The sequence below is a fragment of the Aedes aegypti genome, chromosome 3 (genome assembly GCF_002204515.2).
Source record: "Aedes aegypti strain LVP_AGWG chromosome 3, AaegL5.0 Primary Assembly, whole genome shotgun sequence".
NCBI classification, from domain to species: domain Eukaryota; kingdom Metazoa; phylum Arthropoda; class Insecta; order Diptera; family Culicidae; genus Aedes; species Aedes aegypti.
The window spans coordinates 26,533,334-26,545,306 of record NC_035109.1 but is presented as its reverse complement, the minus strand read 5'-3'; the positions used below and the strand labels follow the sequence as shown (position 1 = coordinate 26,545,306).

Genomic DNA, 11,973 nt, shown 5'->3' with positions numbered 1-11,973 from the left:
AGAAAATAATAAATTATTTTCTGATGACATTTCTGTAGAAATTCCTGATGAACACCTGCAAGGATCAAAGGAATAATTAGGGTAAAATGACCGAATGAATTATTTGAATAATTGTTGTAGTATTCAATAGTGTGAAACATTAAATGATCTTTCAAAGAACCCACGGAGATTTTACTTTAGGATCAAGTAACAATCAGGCAAATGGCAAGATTGAAAAAAGCAGTTTTCTCCTTTCGACAAATCTAAGACAATTAGGAAATAAGAAAGCTGTGTGTTCGTCGATTAGACAGTTTTAGAAGAGAAATCTACTTTTTTTCAGAAATGACATTTACTTGATTTTCACTTAGGCCTTAAGGAATGTTTCTTTCGGTTGAAAAATCACTTGAGGAATTTCTAAACGACACTATGATAGAATTGGTGTAGGAATTTTTGGAGGAATCCCCAAAAGTATTCCAGAAGAGCGGGTAGCGACTGAATGTTTTTAAAACAGGTATTTAGTGACCTATTGCCTGAAAAAAGATATCAAAAAGTAACCAAAAAGAGATTGAAAACAAATTAAAGAGGAATCAAGAAAATAAACTGGAAACAGGAGAAACAGTTTGATTCCTTAGAGAATCAGAGAATATTTCTAAGACTTATTTTTGCGAATTCCTCATGATATTTCGACAAATAAAGCCTGTCCACGTTAAATTTCGGACACCCAAATAATGGCAGCAAAAAAAAGTTACTCATAATTCAACAAAAACAATTGTTTATTTCAGAATAAAAGAGTTATATCTACAAAATAAACAGTTGACAAGGATGTTAATCCTTCTTTCTGTAAAATTCTCGAACTTTCTGTGGTACACCCGCCATCCGTGTCCGAAATTTATCGTGGACAGGCTTTATTGCTGTATGTGTTTTTAATGTCTTCCTGTAGGAATTGTATCAGAAGATAATTCAGCTATTTGCACAAAGTTATCTTCAAATATTACTACGACCATTTTTAAAGATAACCCCAAAATATAACTCAGAAACATTACCGGGAAATCCTTCAAAGAATGACGAACTAAGGTCCTATCCTTTTTTTAAGAAAGCCTAAGTCCTCGATTCCAGTATCCGTTTTTCCGGATTTTCTAAATAAATTGCTAGGATAGTTATTGAAAAAAATAATCAATTGAATCTCTGGATCTTGCAGGATTTTTGTAGGACGATATTGCGGAAGAATTTTTGTGCTTAGGTGACTCGATTCGTTCCCATTTGATTAACATTAGTCGTCTCACGTCACACGATGCAAGATAGGGTGTCTACTCGTTTACTGAAATGAAATTCCTGATATTTCCAGGTTTTACAGAATAATTCTAGGTTAAGGAAATACTCTAATTCTATATGACTAAGGGGCCTATTTAATAAATCGAGCAGATCCATGTGACTCGTCTGTATTCATTGTCGATCAAAGCAAGCTTGCATATTTCAGATGTCACCCGTCGACTCCCATTGTAATCCAGTCACATAGAGTGACAACTGTCGAAAAACACGAGTGACAGAGCTGAGTCGAGCGAATTTTTTGGTCGACAGTGACTCCAGTCGAGTCATTTTGATCGACTCGACTTATAAAATAGACCCCTAAGACAAACTGCTGGAGTAGTCTCAAAGCAGCCATAAACAACGCAGCGGAAGGTGCCATTGGGTTCGTGGAAGCAAATCGACGGAACGGTTGGTTCGACGAGGAGTGTCAGACGGTTTTGGACGAGAAGAATGCAGCGCGGGCGATGATGCTGCAGCAAGGCACCCGTCAAAACGTGGAACGATACAAACAGAAGCGAAGACAGCAAACCCATCTATTCCGGGATAAAAAGCGCCGCCTGGAAGAGTTGGAGTGCGAAGAGATGGAGCAGTTGTATCGTTCTCAAGAAACACGTAAGTTCTACAAGAAACTAAGGGGCCTATTTTGTAAATCGAGCAGATTCATGTGACTCGTCTGTATTCATTGTTGATCAAAGCAAACATGCATATTTCAGATGTCACCCGTAAACTCCCATATTAATCCAATCACATAGAGTGACAACTGTCGAAAAACTCGAGGGACAGAGCCGAGTCGAGCGAATTTTTCGGTGGACAGTGACTCCATCCCGCAAAGGCTTTGTGCCGCGAGCCGAAATGTGCCGGGATAAGGATGGTGGTATCTTGACGGACGAACGTGAGGTGATTGAAAGGTGGAAGCAGCACTACGATGAACACCTAAACGGCGCAGAGGAGGAAGATCAAGACAGCAGGAGGAATGGCTTCATCAGTACGGCGGATGAGGGAGACGTGCCAACTCCCACAATAGGTGAAGTTAAGGATGCTATCAAACAGCTCAAGAACAACAAAGCAACTGGAAAGGATGGTATTGGAGCGGAACTTATTAAAATGGGCCCGGACAGGTTGGCCACTTGTCTGCACCGATTGATAGCCAGGATCTGGGATACAGAACAGCTACCGGAGGAGTGGAAGGAGGGAATAATATACCCAATATACAAAAAGGGTGACAAGTTAGAATGTGAGAACTATCGAGCGATCACCATTCTTAATGCAGCCTATAAAGTGCTTTCCCAGATCATCTTCCGCCGTCTATCGCCACTGGCAAGCAGATTTGTTGGAAGTTATCAAGCCGGATTTGTGGACGGTCGATCGACGACAGACCAAATCTTTATGTTGCGGCAGATCCTCCAAAAGTGTCGCGAATATCAAGTCCCTACGCACCACCTATTCATCGATTTCAAAGCGGCCTACGATACCATCGACCGCGAAGAGCTATGGAAGATTATGGACGAGAACGGTTTTCCCGGGAAACTGACTAGACTGATCAAAGCTACGATGGATAGTGTACAGTGCTGTGTGAAGATATCGGGTGCTTTATCGGACCCGTTTGAAACACGCAAAGGACTTCGACAAGGCGATGGTCTTTCCTGCCTCCTGTTCAATATTGCGCTAGAAGGTGTTATGAAACGGGCGGGCTTCAACATGCGGGGCACGATCTTCAATAAATCCAGCCAGTTCATTTGTTTCGCTGACGACGTGGACATTGTCGGAAGAACGTTCCAGGTGGTTGCTGAACAGTATACCAGGCTGAAACGTGAAGCAGATCGGGTTGGATTGAAGGTAAATACGTCGAAGACGAAATATCTGCTGGCTGGGGGAACCGAGCGCGATAGAGCTCGCATAGGCAGACGCGTGACGATCGACGGGGATGAGTTCGAGGTGGTGGACGAATTCGTCTATCTCGGATCATTGATAACGTCGGATAACAACTGCAGCAGAGAAATTCGAAGACGTATCATCGCCGGAAGTCGTGCTTACTATGGACTCCACAAGACCTTGCGGTCTGGTAAACTTCACTTCCGTACTAAGTGTACCATGTACAAGACGCTAATAAGACCGGTAGTCCTCTACGGGCATGAGACGTGGACAATGCTCGAAGAGGACCTGCAAGCGCTAGGAGTTTTTGAACGACGTGTGCTTAGGACGATCTTCGGCGGAGTATGTGAGAACGGCGTATGGAGGAGAAGAATGAACCACGAGCTTGCGCAACTCTACGGTGAACCCAGTATCACGAAAGTCGCCAAAGCTGGAAGGGTACGATGGGCGGGACACGTTGTGAGAATGCCGGACAACAATCCCGCAAAAATGGTGTTCAACTCAAATCCGGCCGGTACAAGACGAAGGGGAGCGCAACGAGCTAGGTGGTTTAACCAAGTGGAGCAGGATCTTGGAAGTGTGGGACGATCGAGGAATTGGAGGTTAGCAGCCATGGACCGAGTTAGTTGGCGTAACATTGTGGCGCAGGTCATGTCTTGAAGGACGTAGCGCCAGCAAAAGTAAAGTAAGTAAGACAAACTAACGACGAATTTTAAAGTGTTTTTAATTTAATAGCTATTCATACACATCTAGACATTTTTTAAAGCATGCTGAAGCTATTCCAATATAAAGGTGCTAGCAATACCAAAGCTTAAGCTTTATCCAAATGAATTGTATTCAAACCTAAATGCGAGAAAAATCGCTCAAGGTTTTTTTGGAGCAATTCTTTGGAATAATCGTAACTGACATTGCGTACAAATTATTGTCAGTTTTTTTTTGTAAATCAAAAATCTTTGAACGAATTTTACCAAAAACTCTTGAATAAACCTTTGCGGGATAGTCTTTGGAAAATTGTTCAAATAGAAATTACTGAGGTAGTAAACGTTAAGGTGCTCAAGGATTTACTGAAGAAAATTCTTTAGAAATTCCTGTATAAAGTATTCTTTAAATTTTACTAAAAGAATTGGTAGATTAATTTCTTGAAGAATTTCCTAAGAAACCCCTGTATTACTTACTTACTTGATGGGCAACAATTCCTTGCTATTGCGTTGAATCTACGCCGAATGAAGAAGCCTTCTCCATTGAACCCGGTCCTGGGCCAATCGCTTCCAGTCGCCCTGAACGTTAAGCGACCTTAAATCCTCCTCAACTGCAAAAAGCCACTGGTGCGCGGCCTTCCACGGAGGCGACGGCCTCTCCCTGGTTCTCTACTGAATATTTGTTTAGCTTGACGTTCCTCCGACATGCGAGCTACATGCCCAGCCCACCGCAGCCTGCCGTGTTTTATACGCTTAACAATATCCATTTCATTATAGACTCGGTATAACTCGTGATTCATGCGACGCCGCCAGATGCCATTGTCCAATTTACCGCCGAGTATTGTTCGCAGCACTTTACGTTCAAAGAATTCAAAAGCTCTCCGGTCGACCTCTTTCAACGTCCAAGATTCGTGGCCGTACAGAGCTACCGGAAGAATTAGAGTCTTGTACAACGCGAGTTTGGTCTTCGTCTGTAGGCTGCGGGACTTTAGCTGGTTACGAAGTCCGTAAAAATCCCGACTCGCAGCTGCAATACGCCTTTTAACCTCGCGGGTAACATCATTATCGCAAGTCACTAGAGTTCCAAGGTACACAAATTCTTCAACTACTTCAAAAATATTACCACCTATCACCACCTCACTACCAACATCATCTATGGGCCCACGATGTCTACCAGCGACCATGTACTTTGTCTTCGTGGTATTGATAATGAGCCCAATTCGCGTTGTCTCCTTTTTAAAAGGCACGTATGCCTTTTCCACGGCTCGGCGATCAATCCCGATTATGTCGATATCGTCCGCAAAACCAAGGAGCATATACGAAAGTGTGATAATAGTGCCATTCCTATGCACGCAAGCTCTCCTTATTGCTCCCTCTTACGCTATGTTGAACAATAGGTTTGAAAGTGCGTCACCCTGCTTCAATCCGTCTAAGGTTACGAAGGATGTGGAAATCTCATCCGCAACACGTATACTTGATTTCGATCCTTCCAACGTTGCACGAATCAGTCTAATCAGCTTCGTCGGAAAGCCATGTTCCATCATTATTTCCCACAACTCGTTTCTTTTAACTGAATCGTACGCCGCCTTGAAATCAATGAACAGATGATGAGTCTGCAAGTTGTACTCCCGGAATTTATCGAGGATCTGTCGCAGGGTAAACATTTGATCCGACGTCAATCGGCCCTCACGTAAACCAGCTTGGTATTCGCCGACGAAGGACTCTTCAAGCGGTCTCAATCTGTTGAACAGAATACGTGACATTATTTTGTACGCCGAATTGAGGAGTGTTATTCCTCGGGAATTGGCGCACTCCAATCTATGCCCTTTTTTGAAGAGAGGGCAAATGAGGCCATCCATCCAGCTAGCAGGCAGTTCTTCTTCTTCCCATATCCTTAGTAGTATATGGTGAATTATTCTATGCAGCTGCTCACGGCCGGGAGCTCATCCTTCCCAGCAGCCTTGTTGTTCTTCAGCTCTTTAATCGCCTTCTTAACCTCATCTAGAGATGGAGGCTCCACAGCTTGACCGTCGTTGTCGATGTTCATTCTGTTCTCCGATGCTCTATCGTTCCCTCCATTCAGTAACGTTTCGCAGTGCTCTTTCCACCTGGCAGCCACCATCGTTTTATCTGCCAGCAAATTACCTTCACGGTCGTTGCACATGACGGGAGACGGCGCTGACTTTCTCCGCACGCCATTGACAGTTTCATAGAATCGTCGCATATCGTTCTGTTCCATACAGTTTTGCGCCTCGGCTATCACGTTCTCATCAAACTCTTTTTTCTTCCTGCGATGGATTCACTTTTCGGCTGATCTTGCTTCCCTGTACCGCTCTCTGTTCAGCCTGGTACCAGACACTAACATCCGACGTGTGGCCACGTTCTTCTCATCCGTCACCCTCTGGCACTCCTCGTCGAACCATCCGCTTCTGGGGCGTCTTCGAGCAGTACCTATCACTTCTCGCGCTGTTTCACCCACCACTCCATGGATTGCATCCCATAGATTGTTGAGGTTTTCGCTCACATTGACCTCACTTATCCGCTCGTCCAGCTTTTGGTGGTATTCAGCTGTAACACCGTCTGCTAAGAAGCGCTGGATATTGAATCGCATTGTTCGCTGTGGTCTTGAATTCGCTACAGTTGATAACCGCGCTCGAATTTTACTGACAACGAGGTAGTGATCCGAGTCAATGTTAGGACCCCTGAAACTCCTAACATCGATGACATCTGAGAAATGTCGGCCATCCACCAGAATATGGTCTATCTGATTGCAAATATCACCATTTGGATGCCTCCAGGTGTGCTTCCGAATATCCTTGCGTGCAAAGTAGGTGCTGCAGATGGCCATCCCCCTGGCAGCAGCGAAAGTCACTAGTCGTAGGCCGTTGTCATTGGTAACGGAGTGAAGACTCTCCTTACCGATGATCGGACGGAAAAAGTCCTCTCTTCCGACCTGCGCGTTCGCATCTCCGATAACGATTTTCACGTCGTGTTTTGGGCACTCTCCATAGGCCTAATCAAGGCCTTCATAGAACGCGTCCTTCATGTCATCAGGTTTGTCGTTCGTCGGTGCATAGATGTTGATCAGGCTGTAGTTGAAGAATTTGCCCCGTATCCTCAGTACACAGATTCGTTCGCTAATCGGTTTCCACTTCATAACGCGTTTCATCTGCTTCCCGATCACTATGAAACCGACTACATGTTCTGCCTTATCGCCGCCGCTGTGGTAGATGTTATATTTGAACGTAATGTTGGCGATGGGATCAACCGCCCGGAATTCACGTTCTCCAGATCTAGGCCACCGCACTTCTTGAATGGCGGCCACGCCCACTCCAATCTCCTGCAGTTCACGAGCCAAAAGGCTCGCTCGTCCGGGTTCATTTAACGTCCTGACATTCCAGGTACCAAGTTTCCATTCATAGTCCTTATTTCGTTGCCAGGTCGGTTGCCGAAAATATCGTTCGTTATTTCTTCTTTCTCCATTTTTCGTGGTAGGTGAGAAATTCGGTATGCTACCTTACCGGGGTTGCGCTACCTATATCACGTTGATGGGGCTGCCACCTTAGGTTAGTTGACGTGATACAACATTTCAACTCAGCCGCTGGATACCAGAACAGACGCTGTTTGAGCCGCACCTCCTGGTGAACAGACGCTCGGGACGCACCCCCTCACTCTAGCTGATGTCAGAAGGACAATAGTGCCCAGGTTGCACTACCAGCTAAGTACGCAACCCTTAGCTGGCGGTCTTTGTCATCGTTAGACCCGAGGAAGCGTGAGGTAGGGACTTGCGAGGACCAGAGCTATGTTGGACGCTCCTTCCTGGTTGTCGGCTCACCATTTTACAACCCAAGAAACCCCTGTATTATTCGTGCCTATTCTGCGCGGCGTGTGAGGTGACACGAGTCGAATGAGGTGACAATTGTCGACTCGCTCCCATTTGATTAACATTAGTCGTCTCACGTCACTCGCAGTGAGAGCGAGTCGTCTCGACTCACACGCCGCGCAGAATAAGCACAATTATGTTCTTATTCTGCGCGGCGTGTGAGTCGAGACGAGTCGCTCTCACCGCGAGTGACGTGAGACGTCTACTTCTAATCAAATGGGAGCGAGTCGACAATTGTCACCTCATCCGACTTTTCTCACCTCACACGCCGCGCAGAATAAGCACGTTAGTTCCTGATTGTTTTCCAAATGAAACCACTAGAATAATTCCTGAACACTCAGAAACACAGGTAGTCACAGAATTACTAAAGTTGATGCATTAATGACTACAGTCGACTCTCCACATCTCGATGTTCTACATCTCGATATCTCTCCCTATGTCGATGATTGCTTCGGTCCCTTCATTCTGCATACGATTTCCCTCTCCATATCTCGATATCCTCCTCATATCGATATCTCCGTTTCTCGTTCCTGTTGATTTTTTGTTCCCAATTTTTTCTCCATATGTCGATATGAACATTATCAAAGGTTACTAGACCAGATTAAAGTGATTCAGAACAATTTGGAAACTCGAAATGAAGTTTGTTTGTTTATTATTTTCCTAGTAACGGAGTGATTTTCAATCTAGTGTTCATTAAATTAATGTTCTTTGTCTCGATCTCTCCCTATCTCGATGGTCCCTTCGATATCGAGATGTGGAGAGGCGACTGTATTTTCTGTCTGCTTCTCTTTCATTCTGCTGGGAATTTCTCTTTCATTCTGCTGGGAATTTAATTCCTGTTTGTCAATTCACCTGGGTTGAAGCATCGCCAAGCTTCAACCCAGGCGAAATGACATTTAGTGTAGAAATTTACAGCAGAATGAAAGAGAGGCAGTTAGAAAATAGTCATTGATGCATAAACTTGAGTAATTCTGTGACTATTATTACTTCTCAGTGAAGCTGTTCTCGAGAAATGTAAACATTTTGCATCATAATTATCTGCAAGCAAGATAAGGAAAGAAGAGACTTAAGAGACCAATGGGTGCTCTGGGTATTGACGTAAGAATCCTTTGTATAGACACCCCGTAAGAGCGACTCGTCTCGACTTACACGCCGCGCAGAATGGTTTGTGCAATTTTGTGTAGAAATGATGAAAACAAAACCTTCAGTATTAACCTGAAACGAGCTTTTAAAATTTTACTAAACTAGCGACTAGAGCAAGACTGGTAGAAATGCGAAAGATATTCTTGAATAAAATCCTGAAGAAATTCCTAATGATTTTTTAAATGAAGATTTACTGCAAGCATAAATGGGGAAAAGAGTGACATCAGAGACCATTTGTTCATAATGAGGCTAAAACTACTAATTGAACTTTAACACTTCACTTCAGTTCAGTTAGTAGTTTTAAACATAGTCTAATAATCCCTCCCCTAAATTTGATAAAAAAGTGTAGTCATAATGAGGCTGTTGAAAGCTTCCAACTTTGTAACGTCAGATAACAACTGCAGCAGAAAATTCAAAGACGTATCATTGCCGGAAATCGTGCTTACTACGGACTCTACAAGACCTTGCGGTCTAGTAATCCTCATCTCCGTACCAAATTTACCATGTACAAGACGCTGATAATACCGTCTATGGGCATGAGACGTGGACAATACTCGAAGAGGACCTGTAAGTGCTAGGAGTTTTTGAACGACGTGTGCTTAGTACCTACGATATTTGGCGGAGTAGTGAGAACGGCTTATGGAGAAGAATGAACCTCGAGCTTGTGCAACTCTGCGGTGAACCCAGTATCCAGAAAGTCATCAATGCTCGAAGGGTACGCAACAATCCCGCAAAAATGATGTTCATTTCGAATCCGGCCGGTACAAGACGAAGAGGGGCGCAACAAGATAGGTAGTTTTACCAAGTGGAGCAGGATCTTGGAAGTGTGGGACGATCGAGAAGCTGGAGGCAAGGAGCCATGGACCGAGTTTGTTGGCGTAACATTGTGGCGCAGACCATGTCTTGAAGAACGTAACGCCATCAAAAGTAAAAGTAAGTGAAAGCTTCCATAACAATAAAGTTTCCAAGAGACCCGCATTAAAATAGTGACGTCTCTAAAAGAGACCTGCCCCCAGTCCTGCCGATGTGGACCATTTGTGATCGACAATGAACAACGCCGACAAATTAGATTGATTAAAATTTATTGGTTATATTAAAAAATAACAAATAATGCTCACTAAAAATCTATATGTACAGGAAAATTAAACACATTAAGATTATAAGAATTAACTAAAAATCATTCTCTTACAACGTAGCATTCGTTAATTGGACACCCATTTGCATCCTCACTCTTGAATTTCTCTTGTTTTTCCGGCTCAGCCTTGCACCTGTGCTTTTAGGTTAGCTGTTTCGTTTAGTTTGTCGAATTTAATCAAAAATCAGTTTCTATCAGCAGTGCGAACACAAAATTCGTTTCCGATCGACTGTTAGATTTTAATACGGTTTCTTCCTACTCTTGTTATCATTTTTCTTAAGTTTTTAACATTATCTGCCGACCGTGAACGCCACTGGGTTTTTAAATTTTAACAGCTTTCGAGAGATGCTTCGATAAATTGGCGAGCTGCTGCGAACACAAAACGAAAACCTAAATTACAACACTAACTAAATCGAAGGACGAGGAGGAAAAAAAAGTAACGAGGAAGGCAATAAGCGTGCCGCTTGTTAGTTGAATAATCTCGTTTTTCATGGTTGTAACGCTATATACTTGTGTGTGTGTTGTTGTTTGTGTTTTGCTCCTTCTACATTACATTACGAATTACTAGGGTAAATTATTCGACTCGAACTCATGAACTCAAGTCCTAAGCGTTGTGAGCGCGCCAAGTTTTGGGGCTAGTCGTGATTTTTTTGTGTGTGCTTGTGTCTTTTTTGCGGACACGGAACATCATCCTGACTATGTAACATGCTTGTAACTTTTATGTTTAGGAATCGCAAAATGAAACGTGCGAATAAGAATGGCTGTATGGAGAAGAATCGGTTGCTACTTGGGCAGACAAGCACTTTTTTCAATTGAAGGAACCCCAAAAATAAACAAGAATTCATCTTACGTGATTCCGGTGCTCCACGTTTTCGCTCATCAGGAATAGCGTTTAAATAATTTAAATATTTCACTTACTTATCAGTTACTTTTTTTCTGCTTTTTCATCTTTTTTTAATAATAATTAAACCATACTTTATGTGTATATATTTGAGAAGGCCATTTTTGATTTCATTTTCTTAATGCGCTAAAACTTAAACTTATCGTTTTCTTGTTCTTTCTCTTTCTCTCGCTCTCTCTTGCTCGCTATTTCGCATCTTTCGCACTTTCATAGAAAACATTGCTCGCTGGTTTTTAATACACATTGTTTGTTTCTCTCTCTCTCTCTCTCTCTCTCTCTCTCTCTCTCTCTCTCTCTCTCTCTCTCTCTCTCTCTCTCTCTCTATATATCTCTTTCTGTTTCTGTATATGTTGCTTGTATGTGTGTGTGCACTTGAAAGGAAAATAAGAAAAACTATGGCGCTGTGCTTCTTTTTTTACTATATTTGCTTGTTTCACTTTTTACTTGCTTCTTTTTTTACTAACTACTGCATTTGCTTCCTTTTCTCTGTTTAGAACACTAGAATGTCGCTGTCTTCATTTCTACTTTTCCTTTAACACATTTTTTTTTTTTTTTTGTTTTGTTTCCTTACCAAGAATTTAGCTATTTCACAAGATTTTTTTGTCAAATTACGGTCATAAAATGAAGCAAATAATCACACTCATCGCTATCATTCAGAAACACATTCACTCTGTTTTTACACCTTCTCGCCTTCTCTCATATTTACACCCGCACACATACACTCGCAGACAGACTCACAGTGACCAAACACTTACGAAAACTTCGCAAAAAACAATGCCTTTGCTGTTGTAGCTGCACTCAATGCTGATTACGGCTGCTGCTGCTGCTGCGGGTTTGCTGTCGTTGTCACCTGGTCGTCGTCGTCTTCGCGGTCAACGTCCTCATGGTCATCAGGTCCATGTTGCCCATGGTCAACTACGGTTTGTACTTGATCAACGGTATGTTCTTGGAGGTCAAACACTTATCGCAGCACCATTCGGCGTACACCTCCGCCTGGATGATGTTGAATGCCGCATCCGTTAGTCCGCTGCATGTTCTGTTAGGGTAGAAATAC

At 43.1% G+C, this 11,973-nt stretch overlaps 1 protein-coding gene across 1 annotated transcript in view; it reads right to left on the bottom strand.

Annotated features, from left to right (window-relative positions):
- Positions 1 to 10,190: 10,190 nt before the first annotated feature.
- LOC23687614 (protein pygopus) overlaps positions 10,191 to 11,973 on the bottom strand; it is a 60,777-nt gene continuing 58,994 nt past the window's right edge. Inside the window, exon 3 of the mRNA XM_021854059.1 lies at positions 10,191 to 11,955. Within this exon, the coding sequence (XP_021709751.1) occupies positions 11,835 to 11,955 (121 nt within the window). The 3' untranslated portion in view covers positions 10,191 to 11,834. The remainder of the gene's footprint in view (positions 11,956 to 11,973) is intronic.